At 58.3% G+C, this 22,991-nt stretch overlaps 2 protein-coding genes across 14 annotated transcripts in view; one reads left to right on the top strand and one right to left on the bottom strand.

Annotated features, from left to right (window-relative positions):
* Window positions 1-325: 325 nt before the first annotated feature.
* On the top strand, window positions 326-8,016 carry MFAP2 (microfibril associated protein 2). Of its 2 annotated transcripts, none has more exons than XM_005665047.4 (10): window positions 326-364; window positions 790-870; window positions 3,462-3,539; window positions 4,935-5,021; window positions 5,186-5,212; window positions 5,328-5,414; window positions 5,541-5,585; window positions 6,397-6,484; window positions 6,704-6,777; window positions 7,506-8,016. In XM_005665047.4, exons 3-10 carry the CDS (start codon window positions 3,503-3,505, stop codon window positions 7,607-7,609), a joined length of 549 nt encoding a protein of 182 aa, XP_005665104.1. In that variant the 5' UTR covers window positions 326-364; window positions 790-870; window positions 3,462-3,502; the 3' UTR covers window positions 7,610-8,016. The 2 variants fall into 2 exon arrangements, with proteins under 2 accessions (XP_005665104.1, XP_003127692.1); XM_003127644.5 differs by having other exon boundaries at window positions 4,932-5,021.
* A 1,211-nt stretch (window positions 8,017-9,227) lies between these two features.
* CROCC (ciliary rootlet coiled-coil, rootletin) overlaps window positions 9,228-22,991 on the bottom strand; it is a 54,582-nt gene continuing 40,818 nt past the window's right edge. For 7 of the 12 annotated variants that reach the window (XM_084962858.1, XM_084962862.1, XM_003127643.5 and 4 more), the window contains 11 exons: window positions 21,216-21,588; window positions 16,872-17,041; window positions 16,633-16,753; window positions 16,208-16,371; window positions 14,053-14,268; window positions 13,167-13,391; window positions 12,583-12,732; window positions 12,081-12,281; window positions 11,728-11,859; window positions 10,846-11,022; window positions 9,228-9,826 (listed from right to left, as the gene is read on the bottom strand). In XM_084962858.1, coding sequence (XP_084818984.1) covers window positions 9,740-9,826; window positions 10,846-11,022; window positions 11,728-11,859; window positions 12,081-12,281; window positions 12,583-12,732; window positions 13,167-13,391; window positions 14,053-14,268; window positions 16,208-16,371; window positions 16,633-16,753; window positions 16,872-17,041; window positions 21,216-21,588 — 2,016 coding nt within the window. In that variant the 3' untranslated portion in view covers window positions 9,228-9,739. Of the gene's footprint in view, window positions 9,827-10,845; window positions 11,023-11,727; window positions 11,860-12,080; window positions 12,282-12,582; window positions 12,733-13,166; window positions 13,392-14,052; window positions 14,269-16,207; window positions 16,372-16,632; window positions 16,754-16,871; window positions 17,042-20,066; window positions 20,894-21,215; window positions 21,589-22,991 lie in introns of those variants that run through there. The other 5 variants (XM_084962854.1, XM_084962857.1, XM_084962861.1 and 2 more) reach the window with 2 other exon arrangements.

Here is a 22,991-nt window from a genome sequence, read left to right as displayed (position 1 = left end):
CCTGAGTGGGTGCCGTGCTTTTAGGAGCCTTGGTGTCCTCCTCCGTAAAATGCGGGTAACCGCCCACCTCACCACGTCGACTGCGGGCCCTAGTGGATGAGGACGCGAGGAGAAAGCGCCTTGCGCGGTGTAAAGCGCTGCACAGACGTGAGGCTGGCTCCGCGGGCGCCTCCTCCCCGCGGGCCGCCCCCAGAAGAGGGTTGCAGACCCGAGGGCGCGGCGTGGCGGCCCCGGCGGCGGCGCTCGCGTTAGGACCCAGCGGATCCGGGCTGGAGGGCGGGCGCCGGCCCGTCGGGGGCCCGGAGGGGGGCTCGGAGCGGGCAAAGGGGCGGCTCCGGCGGGCAGACTCGGAGCGGGTGGCCAGGTAGGCGCGGGGCCTGGCGGCCGGACCTGGCGGGGGCCGCTCGGGGGGCCCTGGTCTCAGGCCGGGACGTCGGAGGGACCCCGGGTGTTAGGGGTGCGGGGCTTTGCGCGTCCTAGATCCTGGGGGCGGCAGCGGGGATCCCCGATCCTGGGGCCGTCAGGGCAGATGCTAAGAGGACACTTGGAAAGTTTGGGGTGGTTTCGAGGGGAAGACGGGAAGGGAGGGGAGCCTGAGTTTGGGGGGAGCCAGAGGTGGGGGCGTCGGGGCGGCTTTTGTTCTCCCTGGGAGGTTGGACTGTGCCGGGCGGGGTGGGGGCGCCCGGCGGGAGCGGCGGAGACAGAGACGCGGAGAGACAAAGAGAGATCAGAGACCGGGAGGGCGCGAGGGAGCGCGCCCAGCAAGTTTCCGTGGCTGATTGTTCCCAGCTGTGCGGCGGCGCTGCAACATCTGGTTTCCTCCGCCCGGACCCCAGGCCGGCCTCTGGAGCAGGCAGAGCCTCCTGCAGAGTGAGTGAGAGCGTGTGGGGGGGTGGGGGCAGAGGGCTCCGAATAGGTCCCGCTAGGCCCCCTCCTTCTCAGGCACAGACGGTGAGGGGCATCCCAGCTGTGGAAGGGGCCAGGGGTGGGAAACAGACCTCCTAGGCAGGTCCTGGCCTCCCCCCACCCAAACCATCCGATCAGTCATCTAGAAGTGATGGGACGTGTGGTCCCCTAGGGGGATCCCTGACTCCCACAGAGACCTGCCTCTGTACAGCCCCACCCCTTGTCCTGGGGCCCCTTCCCACTCCCGAAAGCCTGGGCCTGGATGCTGGACCTTCTGGGCAAGAAAAGAGTCCATGCAGGGCTGAGAGACCTAGGAGGGGCCCTGGGGACAGAGAGGTACCCAACCCCACCCCCAACCAAGCTCTTAAGGCCCCCATTTGGGGCCTTCTTCAGATTGGTGACAGCTCCCACAGGCCTGCTGCCATCAGCCTTGGGGGGCAAGGAGGGCACACTGAGGCCTTGCAGGGAGTCACCAAGAAGAAACTTCAGGCCTTTCCGTCCCCCTACCAAGGGGAGGCCAAGGGTTTTCCAGACGGGGCTGTGGGAGCCAAATGTCCCCTGCCAGTGGGACAGCTTGAGTCACAGGTTTCATCTCCCCTCCCCGCCCCCCCCCTCCCCCACAACTGGGCTTCCTCACCCACCTCCTCTGACTGTAGTACCGGGTTGAGAAAGGAGGTGAGATGCTGAATGTATATGAGCAGGGGTCACAGAAGCCTTGGAATCGGGTGGGAGGAAGGGAAGACGCCTGCATTTCGGCCCCCTTCCTCCCTGTCTCACTTGATTCCTGGGGGCGGGGTGTAGAACAGCAGTTAGGTCCCAGTTAGCCTTCTGGAAGAACTCCTTTGGTTGTGGCGGGGAGGGGGCCCTCCTGGATGGATGAGCCTCCCAGCGCCCCCAGCAGGAGGCTGGCAGTCCTGAGGCTGCCCTTCCCTGAGCTGGGGCTGGACATGAGGACGGAGAGACTCCTCCAAGTCCACGGTGGGGCCAAAGACTGGAGGCTGGACTCAACCCAGAGTTCTTAAACTTCAAGAGCCTGGTGAAAGCTATGGACCCCTGCCCTCTCCCCCCCAAAACTACACACACACACACACACACACTTGTCATACAATGTCAGGGTGTTCAGAACCACTGGGCTGGGTGACATCACCGTCGCCTTCAGGGCTGCCCTTTCTAGGGTCCAGAGTAACCCTCCTCAGACTCCACCCTAAGTGCTTCCGCTGCAGCAAATAGACCTCAGTCTCGTGAGTGTCTGATGAAATCAGCCAGGTCCTGGGAGGCCAGGAGGCCTGGCAGGAGAGGATCTTCTGGGAGTGGGAGCCCTGCCCAGGCCTGGCTGCCCCGGGGGCCCTCAAGGCCCGTGCACACATGTGGTTTCCTGCTGAGCAGGATGTTCAGGGCCCAGGGGCTAATTGGGAGCAGGCGGTGTGTTTGGCCGGCTGCTATGTCTGGGCTGTGATGTTGGCTGGACAGAGCTGGGGTCCCAAGGATGGACCCGGGGTCAGGGAGCCACATGAGCAGTGCATTAGACACCCGGGGACGGGCTCAACCAGAGGGTGGACGTGGGTGTGGCCAGGAGAGCAGGGGCCAGGCTGATAAGGGATTAGCAGTGTCCCTTCTGGAGTGTTCCCATTGTGGCTCAGTGGAAACAAACCCGACTAGTATCCATGAGAATGTGGGTTCAAGCCCAGGCCCTGCTCAGTGGGTTAGAGTCCAGCACTGCTGTGAGCTGTGGTATAGGTCGCAGACATGGCTTGAATCTGGCATTGTGGTTGTGGTATAGGTCAGCAGCAGCAGTTCCAATTCGACTCCTAGCTTGGGAACTTCCATATACCGCAGGTGTGGTCCTTAAAAAAAAAAAGAAAGAAATGTCCATTTTAGAGTTCTGTGGTGGCTCAGTGTGTTAAAGATGTGGCATTGTCACTGCTGTGGCATGGGTTCGATCCCTGGCCTGGAAATTTTTGCATGCTGTGGGCACACACACAAAAAGGAATGTCTGTTTAGCAAGCAGGGCAGGGTAGGGTCTGTTTGTCAAGATCAACTCTGGAGCCAGGTTGAAGGCGGAGTCTCTTGGGACCTGAACACCTGGTGGGCCATCAGGGACAGAGCTCCCTCCAAAGTAATCCCCTCCCTAGGAGTTCCCGTTATGGCTCAGCAATAATGAACCCAACTAGTATCCACGAGGACGTGGGTTGGATCCCTGGCCTCGCTCAGTGGGTTAAACAGCATTGCTGTGAGCTGTGGTGTAGATCACAGAGGCGACGCGGGTCTGGCACTGCTGTGGCTGTGGTGTAGGCCGGCAGCTGCAGCTCCAATTTGACCCTGAGCCTGGGAACTTCCATATGCCTCAAATGCAGCCCTAAAAAGACAAAAAAAATTAAAAGCCCAAAGTAGTCCCCTCCCCCCTGGACCCAGACTCCATGGCCTTCTGCCCTCTGTGTGCCTGGCTTCTGTTCCGAGTCCCTCCTCCTCCGGGCTGAATCCAGGGGAGCAGGAGTGGGCTCTGCAGCCCTGGAGGAGTGGCCTGGGGTGCAGCTTGCCCCCTCCTCTTTTTCCAGCTGTCCCCTGACACCAGCCCAGCTCGCCTCACTGTGTAGCCATGAGAGCTGCCTCCCTCTTCCTGCTGTTCCTGCCTGGTAAGTGAGTGGCTCTGGGGCCGGAGGGGCTCCCTTTATGCGGGTGGGAGTGAGGTTTGTAGGGGAGGGAGTGGGCAGTAAGCTCTTGTCGTGCCCCTACGGCCGGAACTAAGCTCCCTGGCTCCCAGGGCTCCTACCTCATGGCCCACAGCCTGGACTGGCCAACCCCTCCAAAGTCTGGAGGCATCTCCGGGCCCCTCCCCTGCCCTCCCCAGCAGAGGACTGGCAGGATTCTGGAGAGTGGGCCCAGGCCAGGATCCATACTTTTTTTCTTACGATGTGCAGGAATGGGGGCCCCCATGGCAGAAAGTCTGGAGGCTTGGGTCTAGACCCCTTTAGGGCCCACCTAACTTGTACTATCCTGGCCTTGGAGAGAGGTTAGTCAATGATGAATTCTCAATTGGGATCACAAAGGCCCTGCCAGGTCTAACATGCATTCATTTAACAGATATTCATGGAGCTCCTACTGTGCACCAGGCACTGGGCTAGGCCCTGGGGCTACAGGGATGAAGCAGGCAGACTAAGCTGTGCCCTCGTGGTGTTGCTTTTAGGGAAGGGAGATGTGACAGACCTCGGATTGTGCTGCATGCTGTGATGCAAATGAACAGGAGGAAGAGATGGAGTGGGGGGGAGCCAGGGCCACTTAGCAGAGCTGAAATTTCAGTTGAGACTTGAAGGAGGAGAAACTAATCAGGATCACAGGCCCAGGGAAAGTCAAGTGCAAAGGCCCTGGGGCAGGCAGGAGCACGCTGAGTTCCAGGAGCAGCCAAGAGGCCAGCACAGGGAAGAGGGGTAGGATATGGTCAGTGAGGTGACCCAAGAGAATATTAGGGATCTTTATGGCCAAGGAGGGCGTTTGGGAGTTCCCTGGTGGCACAGCAGGTTAAAGATCTGGCATTGTCACTGCTGTGGCTCAGGTCACTGCTGTGATGAGGTTTGAACTTCCATATGCTGCAGGCATGGCCCAAAAGAAAAATAAAGGGAGTTCCCTCTGTGGCTCAGTGGTAATGAACTTGACTAATATCCATGAGGATGGGGTTCGATCCTTGGCCTTGCTCAGTGGGTTAAGGATCCGGCATTGCCATGACCTGCAGCACAGGTCACAGATGTGGCTTGGCTCTGGCGTGGTGGTGGCTGTGGCATAGGCCGGCAGCTACAGCTCTCATTTGACCCCTAGTCTGGGAACTTAGCCATATGCCTGAGTGCAGCCCTAAAAAGACAAGAAAAAAAAAAAAAGGAAGGAGTTTGCACCCTATGGGTCTAAGCGTCTGTTGAGGATCTCAGTGTCTTACAGGGCTGCCCTGGGGACCTCCACCTGCCCTCCCCAGAAATGCCTCAGGGCTTCTGCTGCCCTTCACGGCGGGGCACCCACTCAGCCTTGCCTCCCCACAGCAGGCCTGCTGGCTCAGGGCCAGTATGACCTGGACCCGCTGCCTCCGTTCCCAGACCACGTCCAGTACACCCACTATAGCGACCAGATCGGTAAGCGCCCTGCCTGCCACCAGGCCTTCTTCAGTCCCACGCTTCCCCGATGTGCACAGCTCAGCCAGGGATGGGGGGAGGTAGGGCCATGGGAACCTCAGGGAGGGGTCCCTAGGGCAGGGGGCTTGCCTGACCCCCCAGTCCACATCCATCTTTCTTTTCAGACAACCCGGACTACTATGATTATCAAGGTAAAAGGCTGGGGGCAGGATAGATGGACAGGCAGCTGGGTGGAGAGTCCCTGCAGAGCTGGGGGGGGCGGGATGGGAAGGAGGGAGCAGACCCCTTTATCATCTCCTGTCGCAGAGGTGACGCCTCGGCCCCCAGAGGAGCAGTTCCAGTTCCAGTCCCAGCAGCAAGTCCAACAGGAAGTTATCCCAGCCCCCACCTTAGGTAGGCCACATGCTCCCAGTCACCCCTGGGAGTGGGGGGGTCCCGGGCCAGGGCTGGAGCGGGAACCCCACCCTGCCCTGAACATACCTCTCCCAGTAATCTCTGCCTACCTCTCCCCGACACCAGAACCAGGCCATGTTGAGACGGAGCCCACGGAGCCTGGGCCTCTGGGTAAGAGCCTTCCTAACTACTGGAGAGACAGACGTGGCCCCGGAAGTTAGGGTGCAGTGGGGGTGCGGCATTGGGAAGATGCACGACTGGGCCTTTGGCTCTTGCGGGGTGAACGGGGTGAGGAGTTTGCAGATGTGCCCCTGCTTTAGGCTGGCAACTCCAGCCACCCCCCACCCCCCAGCAGCCCTGGCAAGCCCCCCCCCCCCGCCCCGTCCCCTGGGCTCGGCTGGAGGCTAAACTGGCTGCAGCCTCAGGAGGGGCCTTCTGCTCCCAGACACTGGGGAGGGGCTGGAGCTCGCTGGGGGCTTCCTGCCAGCAGGGTGGTGCTGGAGGCAGGCGAGGACGGGGCAGGAAGCCCAGGCCGGCTCAGCCGGGCTCAGCGGGCCTGCCCCTGCCAAGAGCCTGAGACCCAGCCTGTGTGTGAGCGACCCTGTCTCACAGCTCAGGGTCTGCGTGTGCACGGACCACTTGCAAGGTGGCTGTGGCCTTTTGTGACTGTGTGGGTGTAGATTTGTGTTTGAACTTACATGTGTTTGAATATGTGCTTCTAAGCATGGCTGTGAATGTGTGGATGTATAAATATATCGGATAAAATCGGGCAGCCTCAGAAGGCCCAGCTCTGCTGTGTGTGTTGGTGTGTGTGTGTGTGCACGTGCTTGTGTGCACACGCACACCTAGGCTCAGTCCGAGGGCACAGGGGTACCTAGGCTCTCAGAGTCAGTCTCCCAGGGGCAAGGGTGGGGGCTGCCCCCCTCCCGCGCCCCCCGAGCCCCCCCGCCGCAGCCCCGGTCTGATCCTGCCTGCCACACAGACTGCCGCGAGGAGCAGTACCCGTGTACCCGCCTCTATTCCATACACAAGCCTTGCAAGCAGTGTCTCAATGAGGTCTGCTTCTACAGGTGAGCACAGGCAGGGACTGGGGCGGGGACCACGGGGACGGGAGCGACGGCTTCCAGCCAGGGTGGGCATGTGGGGGAAAGAGTGAATCCTGAAACTGAACTCAACTCGGTTAAGCCCAGGCCTGGGGGCCGGGTCTTGGTTCCAACGTGAGGTCCTTCAGGGCTCCCAGTGGGGCGGATGGGGGTGGGGCTGACACCTCGCCGGCCCTGTCCCCCCAGCCTCCGCCGCGTGTATGTTGTCAACAAGGAGATCTGTGTCCGCACCGTCTGCGCCCACGAGGAGCTCCTGCGAGGTAGGAAGGCCTCCCATCTCTACCCCCGAGCCCCACTCACCATCCATCCATGTGTCCACCCATCCGATGTTTATTTTATTCTATTAAAATTTTTTTTTCCATCTTTTTAGGGCTGCACCTGTGGCCTATGGAGGGTCCCAGGCTAGGGGTCGAATCAGAGCAGTAGCTGCCGGCCTACGCCACAACCACAGCAACTCGGGATCCGAGCTGCATCTGTGACCTACACCACAGCTCACGGCAATGCCGCATCCCTGACCCACTGAGTGAGGCCAGGGATCAAACCCACATCCTCATGGATTCTGGTCAGATTCGTTGCCGCTGAGCCACGACAGGAACTCCCACCTGATGTTTATTAAACACATCCTAGCTGGGCTAACTTCCAGGGAATCCTGAGTTCCCCTCCAGGCTGCCTTTTCTCCCCCCTCTTTTCAGAGCCACACCCACGGCATACAGAAGTTCCCAGGCTAGGGGTCGAATTGGAGCTATAGCTGCCGGCTTATACCACAGCCACAGCAACGCTGGATGCTCAACCCACTGAGTGGGGCTGGGGATCAAATTCCCGTACTCATGGATACTAGTTGGGTTCATTACCGCTGAGCCACAACGGGAACGCCCCCAGGCTGCTTTTTATCTTCAGAACCTCTCCCAACACCAGGGTTGGGATGGGGCAGAGGTTCCCGCCCCCAGCCCCACCCTGACCTCTACTCCTTCCTGCCCCTCCCCAACAGCTGACCTATGTCGTGACAAGTTCTCCAAGTGCGGCGTGATGGCCAGCAGTGGCCTGTGCCAGTCTGTGGCGGCCTCCTGCGCCAGGAGCTGCGGGGGCTGCTAGGGTGGAGCTGGCGCCCCAGCCCTGGGCCCTCCGCAGATCTGGGGCCCCCAGGCTCTGCCTGACCTGGTGCTTTCTTCCCCAGCCCCCCTCGCCTGTCATTCTGTAAAAAGTTAGAGGACTGTGGCCTTGGGGGTGGCCTCGGGCCCCTTCCCCAATCTGTGGCCGCCCCTGGAGCACAAACAGGGCTCCCCAAGGCCCAGGCCTTGCCCCCAGGCGGGGGATACCCCAGGCCTCTCTATGGGCCCCTCACATGCCTTCCCCCTTCCCCCTCCCCTCCCCCTCCGAGGGCAGTCCCCGCCCCCAGGGTAGGCTATGACCCTCCCCCAGCTGGTCTGCTTGGAGTTCCTACAGCCCTGGGCATAGTCCACCTTTGTTTTATACAAAATTAAAAACAGGTTTTTACAAAAGCTTCAGAGTCCCTTTTTCAGTCAAGAGCCAGAGGAGATGGCCAGGTGCCTCCATGACTGTGTGTCTGCACTGAGAGGCTACACGGCCCCTTTGGGAGAAGGGTATGTTCAGGTGGCTTGGGGCCCTGCCTCCTCACCCTCCTGTGACGCCTCTGGCCTGCCCAGAAAGATGGGCTGGGACAACTGCCTGCGCCCCCTGCCAAGGGTGAGAGTGTGTGTGTGTTGTAGGGAATCATATCAGAGATAGAAGGTTCGGGAATACAGCTTTCTCACTGTCGGGGCTGCTTGGCGAGTCTGAGTCCCCGCCACCAGAGGAGGGTGCAAGGCAAGATGGGAGGCCGCCCCTGAGGAAGCAAAAGGGTGTCTATTGGGTATAAGGCAGGGGTCAAGGTTAACGGACTCTGCTGTTAAGGGCATGTGGGGGGCGGGAAGGCTGGTGCAGTTCAGGGGGCTGAAACAGGCCTGCCCTTGTAACACCTGCCTCTGAGCAGCATGTGGGGAGCAGGCTCTGCCTGGAGGCTCAGCACACAGCCCTCTTTAACCCTCCAACGAGGTCTGTGTGGCAAGAACAGGTCATATTCCTACGTTACAGACAGGGAAGACGAGCCTAGAGGCCCCCACCCTGGGGTCCACGGCGTTAAGAGGCAGGGCTGGGGCAGAACCTGACTCTGCTGGACTTCACGAGATGAGTGGCCTTTCCCCTTAGAAACACTGACCGAGCCCCTCCTGTGTGTACTTCCCCAGAACCATCCTGAGAGGCAGGTTCCCATTTTACAGATGAGCAAACTGAGGTGCTCACAGTTTAAGCAGCTTTGCCCAGGATCACCCAGCAGAGTCAAGGCAGGACCCCACGTCCACTCGCAGGCCTGCACTTGGTTTACCACGCCGTCTGAAAGGCCTGTCACTGTCCAAAGGGAGAGCCCTGTCCCGAGGAGGAGCAGCCAAAGGCCAGAAAGCTTCGGCTGGAAAGGCCGGGTCCCCGCCCCAAGCCTGTTAAAATGGGACGGGGGGCCCAGGACCCTGGAGGCCCCTCCGTTGAGGTGCGTAAGTTCCTTCCCTGCAAACACAGGCCTTTCTAAAGCCTCCGCCATCCCACTGAGCGCCCCTCACTAGCGACCCCATCCCTCTGGCCTCCGGCCCCTCCTGTCCCCCCCCCCAAGTGGAGGAGGTGGGTTAATAATAGTAAAGGGACACATCTGGACATCCGGACGTTTCTTAAAAATGGAATCTTGTTATAAAAACCGCAACAGTTGTGAACAGTTAACATTGTAAAAAGGTATAAAAATACAGGGACTCTGAACTCAGGAATTTCCTAATAAACTCTGAGCTAAGGCAGAGACACGTCTGGGAAGCCAGAGGAGGGCCTGGGTGCTTGGCCCTGCCCGAGGCTGGGACACCCCTCCTCTTCCCACGAGCCTGCGCGCCAGGGTTGGCCCGAGACAGCGGGGTCTCCCCACCCGCTGGCTTTGGCTCAGGGAGGATCTCACAGGATCCACGGGGGCTCATCCCAGGGGGAGGGGCTGGCCTGACGTGGGGCCCACAAAGGACAGGGGGCTCTACGGAGGCTGGGAGGCCGCTGCTGGGTCTGGCCTGGTCCTCGGGTACCCCCTTCCCCCAGCACCACCTCGCCGGCTCCTCCTGTGGGTGGACTGTGCTGAGGCTCTGGATGGACTGTGCCGAGGGAGCCCTGGGCCTACTCTCCACGACGCTGCCATGGGGGTGCTCACTTCTCTGGGGGGCCGGAGGAGAGGGAGAAGGAAGCTGAGCCCCTTCGAAGCTCCTTCTGCAACTGTCCCTTCAGGGTGGACACCTGGAGAAGAGAGAGGAGGTAGCACCAGGCTGGTTTTGGAGAAGCGGAGTGACTGATGGAGTCTCAGCTATAGTTGGGACTCCAGAAGAGACCCGATTCTGCCTGTTTCAGGGAAACCCAGGTCTCATTAAGAGCCGGTGTAGGAGTTCCCATTGTGGCACAGCAGTAACGAACTCAACTAGTATCTATGAGGATGGGGGTTTGATTCCTGGCCTCGCTCAGTGAGTTAAGGATCCGGCGTTGCCATGAGCTGTGGTGTGGGTTGCAGATGAGGCTCGGATCTTGTGTTGCTGTGGGTGTGGTGTAGGCCAGCAGCTGCAGCTCTAATTCCACCTCTAGCCTGGGAACCTCCATCTGCTGCATGTACGGCCCTAAAAACAAAAAAGAGAGCCAGGGTACTTCCTACCCTTCTCATTTTGCTCTGTGGAGCAGTTGGGTGTCTCTGGACTGCATGGCATCTCTTTGGGAGCCACCCATCCCCACTCTCACTGCCAGGATAGGCCTGATGCTAGCCTGACTCCAGGGGTGGACCTGTGACCCAGGCCTCGGCGATCAGAGCAGCCTTGCCCGGGGGCCATGATCAGGGCAGAGGTGGTCTCCAGGGGGCCTGCAATCTCAGCTGGCCAATGAGGATCATCCTTGGGACGGTTGGGCCCTCAGGAAAAAGGGCCCCTCTCTCCCCTGGGACCTTGGGTTGCTAGCACAACCTGAGGCTGGAGCTGCAGAGAGCACCTCTGTCACCCAAGGAGATGGCCTTCTTGGGCATGAAGTCATGGCCAGGGGACCAAGTTCCAATGACACTACTTGGGCTTCTGTCCAGCCACGGCTGGTACCAGCATAGATCCACCCGGACCATTTCAGTGATGGGTGCCATGGACCACTTGCACCCAAGAGGTTACCATCGGCCCTCTCCCTGCCCTCCTCCTCCCCTCCCACTTCCTCCTTCTGCCCACCCTCCTTCTCCCGCAGCTCTATGCTCCCATCCCGGGGAAGGGCCAGAGACCACCAGGCCTGAGTACCTGCTCCTCCAGCCCACGCACCCTCTGCCGGTGGGCCCGCTCCCGCGCCTCCAGGGTGCGTTCCGTCTGCACCTGGGCACTGCGCAGGCGCTCCACTTCCTGCTGCAGCTCCAGCTGTTGCTCGTCTGCCTCCAGCCGGGCTGGGCTGTGGTTCTGCTCCAGCGCCACCACCTGGGCCTGCGGGAGGGGCTGCTTGTCAGGCCTCTGGGCCCATGTGTGCGCACACATGCATATGTGTGAAGGGCCGTCAGGCGCCTGCCTCCCTGGGGGAGGAGCCTAAGGGCCCCTTGGGGCAACGCAGGGCTACAGAAGAGGTTCTTGTTTGCTGCCCACCCTCCAGCTCTCCCGGCCTGCAAATCTTGGATCAGGGTACCTAGTGACCCCACTCAAGCACGCATGCATGCGCGTGCACGCACACACACACACACACATTCAAGCACAAATACAAACCGATATAGATACGGTCATAAAAGCAAGCATATAAATACTTGTGTTCACACGGACGCCTGCATATGTACAAAAGCCCAATACTTTTACATATAGCTACACGCATGGAGACATCTGTACACAAAGATACCTGTATATATTTATATCCCTAACACTTAGCTATGCCACTTCTGTGCACAAGTCATGCTACACACCCAAGGAAACTCTTACGTACACGCACTACTCTCCACGTCCACAACAAACACGAGAGCACAGGGCCTGTGCTGACAGGTCTTTGGCATCTCTTTTCTCTCCACTCTGGGGAGGACCCCTCCCTCTGGAACCTGGCTCTGGGCACCCCCTCCAAGGGTCTGGGCTGGTAGATTGCAGGGGTGGAGCTGGGTTAGGGAGGGAGAGGGTATGGGTGGGCAAGGGCTAGATGGGCAAGGGCTAGACCTCCAGCAGCTGGATCTGCCTCTGGGCCTCAGCCAGCTCCAGCTCGGCCCCCGTGAGCGTGCGGTCCAGGCGGCCCTTCTCTGCACTCAGCCGCACCGTGTCCTCGTGACTGCGCAGCTTTTCCCGTTCCACCTGCGCGGGAGAGCAGGAGGGGATCAGGGTGCCCAGGGAAGGAGGGAGGTCCTGGGGAAAGGGGGAGGCTCAGAGAGGGGTGATGGGTTAGAGGTAGCAGGGCCAGGGTAGGAGGGGCGGGCCCGAGGGCCCCCGACCCCCGACCCTAAGGACACACAGCTGGGACCAACCATGGCCAGGACTCAGAGGAAGCGAAGAACAGGCCCAGGGGCACAGCCCACCTTGTCCAGTGTCCTCTTGAGGGCCACCCGGTCCTTCTCCAGCCGCAGGGCTGACCGTTCCACCTCCCGCTTCTCAGCCTCCAGCTGAGCCAGGGTGCGCTGCAGGCTGCCCAGACGCTCCTGCAGCAGCCGCCGCTCATCCTGCAGCTTCTGGACCGTGTGCAGGGCCGCAGCCTCACCCTCTTGCCGTTGCCGCAGCACCTGCAGCAGAAGCCAGCGAGCCCCTAATCCCTCTGGGCCTCAGGGTGTGTACCTGATGCTTAGGGTTGATGATGCTGGCCTGCTGTGCCCACTTGCTGGGCAAGGCAATTATGATGCCCACATTGGGGCACTGTCACCAGAGGCCAGACAGTTCTCTCTGGGCCCCAGTTTCTCCATCTGTATAATGGGGATATGGATGAATGAACCAGGCTTCCTCACAGAAAGCTGGGCCTAGGTCTGGGGTAAAGTGGGGGTGGGGGGGGAAGGTCCTGGGGATGGAAGGGCCCCCCGCGGCCCTCACCTCCTGCAGCTGTTGTAGCTGGCCCTCGGCCTCTGCCCGCTGCAGCTCCACGTCCGCCAGCTCGCCTCGCAAAGTCTGCACCTGCTCACCCAGGGAGCTGCTCTGCTTCCGTGCCTCGGATGAGGCCTGCCGTGCGGCCTCCAGCCGTTCCTGGGAACAAAGGCTGATGGTGCCAGGCTGGGAGCCCCGAGGCAAAGGGGCTGCCCTCTATTCTGGACCTCTGAGCCAGGTTCACAGCCCATCAAACAGGTAGTCATCTCTCCTGGAGAGTGAGCCTGACAGCAGGCCTGGCCCATAGCCTGCACACTGACCTACACAAGGTGGGGAGCCCTCAGACCCCAATTCTTCCCCACAAGCCTGCCCCTGGGTCCCTCAGCCTGTCCTAGGAGGCCTGGGCCCACTCCCCCTAGAGCCTCTCATTAGCTGATGCTGTTATTGGGACCACCCCTCCCTCAAAGTCAGCTCTCACTGACTGCTGGCTTCACAGCCCCCTGTTCGCTGGGCTAGTCTGCCAGGGCCTCCAAGCCTGCCTTGTGGCCTCTCTCACTGGGCCCACCCGCAGTCAGATCCTGGAACCCCCATACTTGGAGCACTTGGCGGTCATGTTCACAGGCAGTCAGGGCCTTCTGTAGATGTGTGTTCTTGTCCTGGGTGCTGGTGAGGCTGGCGCTGCTCTGGGTCAGAGCCTCTGTCAGGCTCTGCACCTTGTCCCGCAGGGCCCCTTCGCTCTCTTCCACCCTGGCCAGGGCCCCACTCAGCCGCTCCACCGTCAGCTGCAGAGTCCCCGCCTTCACCTCGCTGTCTGCCACCTGCTGGAACAGACAGGATGGTCTAGTGGCTCTGCTCCAGCTGTGCCAGGCGTGCTTAACCTAAGCCCCTGCTCCCTCTCTCTAGGCCTTTATCACTGAACCTGTTGTTCCCATGTGCTTAGACTGGCTCAGCCAATTGCAGCCTGGGCCCTGACACACTGCCAGTTAACTACCCTCACCCAGAGTGCCATCACCCTTGTTGTCTCAGACCCTGTGTTCTTCCCCCACCCCCCTCATTCCCCTCTTGCCCGCTATGGAGGAAAAAAGGTAACCAACACAGCACTGACATTTCCTGTGTTCTTGACTTAGGTGGGTGACAACATAAGCCTAGAATTACTGAACATTCCAGTTAGAGCTGAGCTTCCTGGCAGCCAAGGCCAAGAGGGAAATGAGTAAAATCTATGTCTCTAACTTGTCCTATACATGCCTCCTTTGAAGGCAAATTCTATCATCAAACAATCCTAAATTCCACTTTCGGCTCTGCCTCTTATTAGCTGTGTGAGCTCAGGCAATGACATCTCTGTGAGCCTCCATCTGTCCATCTGCAAATTGGGGTGATGATACCTGCCTCGTAGGGTTATCAGGAGGATCACATGCCCTCATAACGCCCTCGGCAAAGGGTGTGCAGTAGAGGAGCCTGCAATTGGGGGAGGGGACCCACCTGCCTCTGCAGGGAGTCCACCCGCTCCTGGAGGGCCTGGGCCTGGGCCTCCCGGTCGCTCAGGCCCAGGCGACTGCGCTGCAGCTCCCCCTCGAGCGAGCGCCGCTGCAGCTCCAGCTTGATGCTGCGGCTCTCGGAGGCGTCTAGCACCTCCTTCAGACGCCGCTTGTCGCTCTCCAGCTTTGCCTCATTGGCCTTCATCTTGCTGACCTTCTCCTATGGGTGTGGGGGAGGGCCCAGCCTCAGCAGTGCAGCCCACCCCACGCCTCCCACCTCCCCTGGGACCCTTAGGAGAAAGTGGGGAGCAGCCTCAAAGGGGCTGGTCCAGCCACTGGCTGTGTGACTCACGGCTGGCCCCCGACCCTCCGGGGGTTCCATCTCCCCACATGTTCACAGGATGACTGGAGGGACCCAGAGCCCTTTCCATTTTGCCCGAGTCTAAAAGACTGTGACCCAGGACCGTCCCTTCCTCCCTGTTCTTGGGCTCTACCCCATCTGTATGGTGGGGGGACGGGCTTGGCCCGGGGCTTCCCCAACTTGGGTGTTGACAGAGCCCTGGGGGTCAGGGGATTGTCAAAATGCAGATTCCAGGGCTACCTGGCTCTGCCGCGATGCTCTCCAGAGGCAGGCCCAGAGCTGCCTATGGGACCTGGGCTGAGTGGGACAGGAACCCTGGGCCCCACTGGGTTGTAGGGGGTGATTACCCCCACCTCCTTTTACAAGGAAACTTAGGGACTGGGGACAGGGCAGGGGGACAGGCTGGAGTCTTCTTCCCATAACCATCCTAGGGACGGGGTGGGGTAGGAGCGTTACTACCACAGCCTCCCAGGCCTGGCCCCTCTTCCACGCTGCTCAGAGCCCGAGCCCTGCCATGTCTGGGCTCAGCAGCCCCACTCTGGCTCCTGCCCAGCTTTGTTCCTGGCCTCCTCCCGCGGCCCCTGCGGCTGGGCCCGAGGCCAGAGCTGGAGCCGCAGACACAACAATCCAGCTCGAGCTCGGCCTGGAGCCAGAGGCGAGAGGGTGGGCTGTGAGCAGTTGTAGAGGGCCAGGGGAGGGAAGGCCGGAGGAGGGGGGGTGGCCTCTGGCTGCAAGAAGGGCTCAAGGCTTCAGCAACCTGGATCGTCACCACCAGGGCCTGTATTTCCTGCCCCAGACACACACGCACACAGATGCCCCCCAAACACATAGAACTCCCAGAACACCATGGATGTGGCTGTACATAACAGGTTCCCTGAGCACCAGCCACGTGTTCAAAGTGCATGCGCAGGAGTTTCCATCATGGCTCAGTGGAAACGAATCTGACTAGGATCCATGAGGATGCAGGTTTGATACCTGGCGTCGCTCAGTGAGTTAAGGATCTGGTGTTGCCACAGGCTGTGGTATAGGTCACAGACATGGCTTGGATCTGGTGCTGCTATGGCCATGGCATAGGCCCACAGCTACAGCTCCAATTTGACTCCTAGCCAGGGAACTTCCATATGCCACAGGGGTGGCCATTAAAAAAAAAAAAGAAGTTCCTGGGCCAGGGATCAAGGGATCATACCCAAGCCACCACAGCAACCTGAGCCACTGCAGTGACAACACTGGATCCTTAGCCCACCAAGCCACTGGGGAATTCCAGGTGGTGCCCTCTTTTACAGATGATGAAGAGGAGAATCACAGCAGGGTATGGGCTTGAACCTAGGTCCTTAGATCTTGAGCTTAATGATTTCAATATGGAACAAGATGATGAAATCTGAACATGCTTTTTTTTGGGGGGGGAGAGGTCTTTTTGCCATTTCTTGGGCCGCTCCCGCGGCATATGGAGGTTCCCAGGCTAGGGGTCAAATCGGAGCTGTAGACACCGGCCTACCCCAGAGCCACAGCAACATGGGATCCAAGCTGCGTTTGCGACCTACACCATAGCTCACAGCAATGCTGGATCCTTAACCCACTGAGCAAGGCCAGGGATTGAACCCACAACCTCATGGTTCCTAGTCGGATTCATTAACCACTGAGCCACAACGGGAACTCCCTGAATGTGCTTTTGAAAAGTCACAGGCCAGTCACTTCGGTGGATGATGGGAGACCAGGCACACGGCCAATCTTAGAGACATCCATTCAGGCACATGTGGTACCCGCCACCCTCTCCCGCTGGCCCTCAGCTCCCACCTACCTGGCTGGCCCGGAGCTCGCTCTCCGTGGCCTGCAGGCTCCTCTCCAGCGTGGCCACCTGGTCCAGCGCAGCCCGGCGCTCCCGCTCACTGCGCCGCGTGCTCTCCTCCTGCTGCACCAGCTTGGCCTGGACCCCGCTCAGCCGTCCATCCATGCTGCGCCGGGCTGCGGCCCCCACCCAGCGCTGTCAGGCCTGGCCAGGCACAGCCCCGAGACCTGAACCAGGCCTGCCCTCCACCCACCACAGGGCCTGTCTCTGAGCCCTGGAGGGTACATGGCGTGGGGATGGACCAGGGAGGGTCCCCCAGAGAAGACAGCCCCTACTCAGGCCACGGTGGCCAGGGCAGAGACACAGAGGCTGCTCAGGCCAATCCACAGCCTGAGAGCACAAGAGAGCACAGCAAGGACCCAGGGCGTCGGGCTCACCTTCCTCACTCTCGGCCACAGCCTTCTGCAGCTGCCTGGCCCGTGAGGCTGTGCTGTCCCTCTCGGCCTCCATCTCAGCCAGCTGGTGACTCAGGGTACTCATCTGGGCCCGGAGTTCATCCTGCAACCCCAGTGATGGGGGGAGGGGGGAGGAAAGACCCCTGCTCTGATGACCTGCAGCCCCTTACAGGGCCCTCGGCCGCCGGGTTCCCTCTGCGGCCACTGACACTCCCCCTCACCCGTTCTCTCTGGGCGCTTCGCAGCTCCTGCAGGAACTCCCGGAGGGCACCCCGCACTGCTTCTGGGTCCAGGTCTGGAGATGCTGGGGAGGTGGCAGGTCCTGGGGATGGTGGCTCCGACCCAGGGCTGCGTTCCAAGGGGCTGGGGCTGCTGAGCCCTTCCCCACTTCCTAGAGGAGAAGACGTGGTCAGCAACACGGGAGCCCCGGCCTCTCCTGCCTGATTGGTGCCCGCAGGCTCCTAACGTATCTCGCCCAGCCCTGCTGTGCCCAGCAGCCCACAGAAAGAGCCCCTTCACCCTCTTCCTTAACCCTTCACTGCCCCCCATCAGCCCTCAGAATCAAACCAAACCTCTCTGACATCACCTGTTGCCCACCCTAGCATCTCCCTTTACAAGCTGGTCACTTCATAACATCTATAGTTCCCATATTCTAGAATATTCCCTCTTACAAAGGCACTGGGGGAGTTCCCATCATGGCACAGGAGAAATGAATTTGACTAGCATCCATGGGGATGCAGGTTCAATCCCAGGCCTCGCTCAGTGGGTTAAGGATCTGGCAGTGCCGTGAGCTATGGTGTAGGTTGAAGACGTGGCTTGGATCTGGAGTTATTATGGCTGTGGTGTAGGTGGGCAGCTACATCTCCAATTCAACCCCTAGCCTGGGAACCTCCATATGCTGTGGGTGCGCCCTCCTCAAATAAAAACCAAAGGCACTGGGGCCTTTGGACAGGCTGTTCTCATCCCCCCCACCATGGCTTCTTTCTGCCTGGCCCCTTCCTTTAGGTTTAAATGGAAAGATCACTCCCCAGAGGCCTCCCTGACCCCAGGCTGGAATGAGCTCATCCCACCCTTGTGGGGGTCCCCTGTCTGCCTCCCCACCCAGACTACAGGTGCCATGAGGGCTGCATCCAGGGCCCAATCCAAGGGTGGCCACTCCATCCCCTCAACACCACCCTGAACTGAGCGCTGACTCTGTGCCAGGTGCTGGACCCAGGCTTCCCTACATCACCTCACTGCATTCCTCACAGGAATTCCCCAGAGGTAAGGACCAATCTTCCCCCTTCACAGGCTGGGCTGACTCAAAACAGTTAAGTGACTTGCTTAGTGTCAAAGCTGGGAAGACGCAGAGCTGGGACTGAAGCCAGGTGCCCCTATTTACCAGCAGAAAAAACATGAACTCTGCTTGGAAGATGATGGGCAATGACAAGGGGGCAGGGTGGACAGAGATAGGGCGGCACCTGGAGGTCAACATGGGAACTGCAGGATAGGAGGTCAGCCTGCCCTTAGCCATCTTCCTGCCTCTGCCAACATGACATCCAAACTACCCCATAGCTCCATCAGCACCCAAAGGACCCAGAGCCTCCATCCCCTCAGAGTAAAGCCAACATCCTTGTAATGGCCTGAAAGGACTTGCTGAGCGGGTCCTGTGTCCCATGGCCTCCCCTCCTACACCTTTCCACCTCGCTCACTATACACTCCTGCCACTCTGGAGCCCTTGCTGTTCACACTCAGACCTTGCCACTTGTCTTCATTCTCTTCTCCATCCTTCCCTTACCCACAACCCCCTCAGTAAGGCTCTCTCTGTCTCCCCTTCAAACACCCTAGCCCAAGCCTTGGCCTTATCTTCAAAAAATGTATTGGGATAAGACACACATAACAAAATGTGCCTTCCTGACCACCTTTGAACACATAACTTATCAGCAGTAATTACATTCACGCTGTTATATACCACCACTCTCTGGGGGTTTTGTTTTTTTGCTGCATCCAAGGCATGCGGGAGTACCCAGGCCGAGGATCGAACCCACACCACAGTTATAACCAGAGCCATAGCAATGACAACACCGGATCCTTAACCCGCTGGGCCATGAGGGAACTCCGACCACTCTCTGCTTCTAAATCTTTTCCATCACCTCTACTATGGGTTGAATTTTATCTCCTCAAAACTCACATGTCGAAGTCCTAACTGCCATGTCTCAGAATGTGACCTCATTTGGAAATAGGGTGGTTACAGACGTCATTAGTTAAGACAAGGTCATACTGGAAGAGGGTGCACCCCAATCCAATATGACTGGTGTCCTTATAAAAAGGGGAAATATGGCGTTCCCATTACGGCTCAGCAGTAACAAACCTGACTAGGATCCATGAGGACACAGGTTTGATCCCTGGCCCCACTCAGTGGGTTAAGAACCCAGCGCTGCCGTGAGCTGTAGCATAGGTCACCAATGAGGATTGGATCTGGGTGGCTATGTCTCTAGCTGCAGCTCCCATTCGACCCCTGGCTTGGGAACTTCCATATGCTGCAGGTGCGGCCCCAAAAAGACCAAAAAAGGGGGGGTGGGGAATTTGGACACACACTCAAGGAGAACTCTGTGTGAAGACTAAGGAGATGCTGCCATAATCAAGGAACTACCAGAATCTAGGAAGCCTGGAACGAATTCTTCTCTGATAACTTCAGAGGAAGCATGGCCCTGCCGACACCCTAACCTTGGACTTCCAGCCTCCAAGACAGTGAGACATAAACTTCTGTTGTCAGAGTTCCTGTCGTGGCACAGCAGAAACGAATCCCACTAGGAACTATGAGGTGGCGGGTTCGATCCCCGGCCCCGCTCAGTGGTTTAAGGATTCGGTGCTGCCATGAGCTGTGGTGTAGGTTGCAGACGTAGCTCGGATCTGACATTGCTATGGCTGTGGTGTAGACCGGCAGCTGTAGCTGATTGGACCCCTAGGCTGGGAACCTCCAGATGCCATGGGTGCGGCCCTAAAAAGCAAAAAAGAAAAAAAAAATTCTGTTGTCTAAGCCACTCAGATTGTGGTACTTTTCTATAGCAGCCCTAGCAGATGAACACAATCACAAACTCTGTAACCAGTAAGCATACTCCTAATTCTTCCGTCCCCACACCTCCTGGTAACCTCTAATCTTTTTCCATCTCCATGAATGTCACTTCTAGATTTTTTTTTTTTTTTAACAGCTGCACCTATGACATACGAAGTTCCCAGGCTAGGAGTCAAATCAGAGCTACAGCTGCAGGAATAGGCCACAGCCACCACAACACAGGATCTGAGTCACATCTGGGACTTACACCATAGCCACGGCAACACTGGATCCTTAACCCACTGAGAAAGGCCAGGGATCAAACCCGCATTCTCATGGATACTGGTCAAGTTCTTAACTCACTGAGCCACAAGAGGAACTCTGAATACATTCTATGTTTAATTTATATATCACATTCATTGTCTGCTATTCCAAAGCCTAGACCATAAGCTCCATAAAAGCAGAAACACCTGTCAGTTTTGTTTACTGCCCCATCCCTACTACTTAAACTGTACCTGGTACATAGCATGTGCTTAATATATACAGTAACTGACTGACTAATGTGATCCTGGGGCTAAATCTCTGGATTTGAAGAGACAACAACCCAATATCTCATAGTGAATTTCCCACAGTTCTAAGATTCTGCAGATTCTATTTCAGGCCCAGGAATCAAGGTGAGATTGGGGTCAGGATGAGACAAGATGAAGGCTCCTTCTTAAAAGGCTGCTTGCGCCTGCTGAAGCACAATGCTGATTTTCCCACCGTCATCCACGGAGCCTCAGCAGCAGGTGGGGGTAGGAGGCTCTCTTCTGAGGAAGTTTCTGGAAGGGGGGAGGTGCTGAGTGTCTGTCTGGGGGAGACATGGGGTCATAGGCCTGGTATGGAGGGGTGTGGAACCAGCAACGGGAGAATGAAGAGGATGAAGGGCTGATGGAGAGAGGGCAGGCATCAGTTACAGAGGTTGGAGACTCAAAGACTTAGAGGAGTTAAGGGCATTAAGAAGCGACATCCGGAGTTTCTGTCGTGGCTCAGTGTTACCGAATCTGACTAGGAACCATGAAGTTGCGGGTGGATTCTGGCCTAGCTCAGTTGGTTAAGGATCTGGCGTTGCGGTGAACTGTGGTGTAGGTCGCAGATACTGCTGGGATCCCAAGTTACAGGTCGATTAGACCCCTAGCCTGGGAACCTCCATATGCCGCGGATGAAGCCCTAGAAAAGACAAAAAAAAAAAAAAAAAAAAAAAAAAAGAAGCGACATCCTCTATCCTCCACGCCCTTTAAAAAGCAGCAATCTAGGGTGTGCGGATCCACCTCAGCGAGGGGGCGTGGTCTAGTGGGGGCCAGAAAGGGTCGCAGGGGGCGTGGCCCAGGCAGGCGGGTCTCAATAAGGAGACAGGGAGGGGCTGAAGGGGTGGGGTCTGAGACTGGTCATCAAAGGCGGGGCAGGTCCGCCAAGGGCGGCCTCTTAGGCGGCACCGAACTAGACCCGAACTAGACCCGCTGACCCTCCCCGTCTCTGCGCGCTCACTCACCTCCCGCAGGCGCACTCCGGATGGGGGAGCCCAGCGCGGGCCGGGGGGCCGGGCTGGGCACCCCGCCAAGGCCCAGGCCCCGGCGCAAGGCAGAGCGCAGGCCGCCCAGCTGGGCCTCAGCCGCACGCCGCTGCGTCTCTACGCGGGCCAGCTCGGCCTCCAGGCCTTGCGCCCGGCCGTCAGCCGCACTCAGTCTCAGCCCCAGCTCCGCAGCCTCAGCCCGAGCAGCCTCCAACTTCTGTTCCAGGCTGCGGGCGTGGTCCAGTTGCTGCTTCTGGGCGCCGCGTGCCTCCTCCAGGGAGCCCAGCAGGCCTCGTTCGCGGGTCCGGAACTCGCCCTCTTGCTCCTGCAGCTTCCGCTGGGCTCCCTGGAGCTGGGGAGGGGGCAAGGTCAGGAGGTGGGTGTCATCAAAGCCGCCCCCCAAACCAAAACCCAGCCTCCCAGGCCCTGCCTGGAGCCCAGGGGCCCACAAGTGGCATGCATGACACCTGTTCCATTAGTGGTCTCCACCCATGCAGGGCGTGCAGGAACATCATGCATGGGAACACTCATGGGAGTGTAGCAGGAAACTATTAGAATTTGTTTATCTCTTCCTTCTGTATATATGACTTGCAGTGTAAACTAACAGCTAAGGCTTATAAAGATAGGCATTATTGGTGCCAGGCACTAAGTACTTTCCTTGCCAAGAATCAACTCTGATTGATGACTGGTGATTCTACTATGAATCATCTTTATTTTAAAGATGAGGAAATGGAGACCTGGGGCAGTTATGTAACTTGCCAAAGGCCACAGAGCTAGTAAACTGAGAGCTTGGTTTCAAAGCAGGGCACCCTGGCTCCAGAGCCTGTTCCCTGAACCACTAGACTACACTACCTTTTCAGTGCACGTAATTTATCAATTTAAAAACAAAAAGGGGGGTGGGATTTCCCACCGTGGTGCAGTGCCTTTAGGAATCTGACTGCAGGATTTCCTGTTGCGGCTCAGCGGTAACGAACCCAACTAGTATCCATGAGGACTCAGGTTTGATCCCTGGTCTCTCAGTGGGTTAAGGATCTGGCGTCGCCATGAGCTGCAGGGTAGGTCACAGACACAGCTTGGATCTGGCATGGCTGTGGCTGTGGCCAGCAACTGCAAGCTCTGATTTGACCCCTGGCCTGGGAACTTCCATATGCCCTAAAAAGCAAAACAAACAAACAAACAAAACAAAACAACTCACTGCAGCAGCTCCAGTTGCTGCAGAGGCAAGGGTTAAATCCCTGGCCTGGAGCAGTGGGTTAAAGGATCCAATATTGCCACAGCTGCCACACAGGTCGCAGATGCAGCTGAGATTCAATTCCTAGCCCAGGAATTTCCATATGCCAGGAGCTCCCATATGCTATAAAAATAAATCAATTAATCACAATGAGGGGAGGCACTAAAAAATTATTTACTAGAGTTCCCGTCATGGCACAGCAGAAATGAATCTGACTAAAAACCATGAGGTTGTAGGTTCAATCCCTGGCCTTGCTCAGTGGGTTAAGGATCTGGTGTTGCTGTGAGCTGTGGTGTAGATTGCAGACGAGACTCAGATCTGGCGCTGCTATGGCTGTGGCGTAGGCTGGCAGCTACAGCTCTGATTCGACCCCTAGCCTGGGAACCTCCATATGCCACAGGTGCGGCCCTAAAGGGCAGAAAAATAAAAATAAAAAATAAAAAAATAAAAAGTTATTTACTGATGAAGCGCATGATGGCCGCACACACACCCCTCTGGTTCAGAGAATAAGTGGACCTCTCGTG

Source organism: Sus scrofa, chromosome 6, assembly GCF_054392235.1.
Source record: "Sus scrofa isolate SSC_HxYL_T2T_F1_AM1 chromosome 6, Sscrofa_HxYL_maternal_Yorkshire_Landrace_v2.0, whole genome shotgun sequence".
NCBI lineage: Eukaryota > Metazoa > Chordata > Mammalia > Artiodactyla > Suidae > Sus > Sus scrofa.
This window is presented reverse-complemented; position numbering and strand designations above follow the sequence as displayed.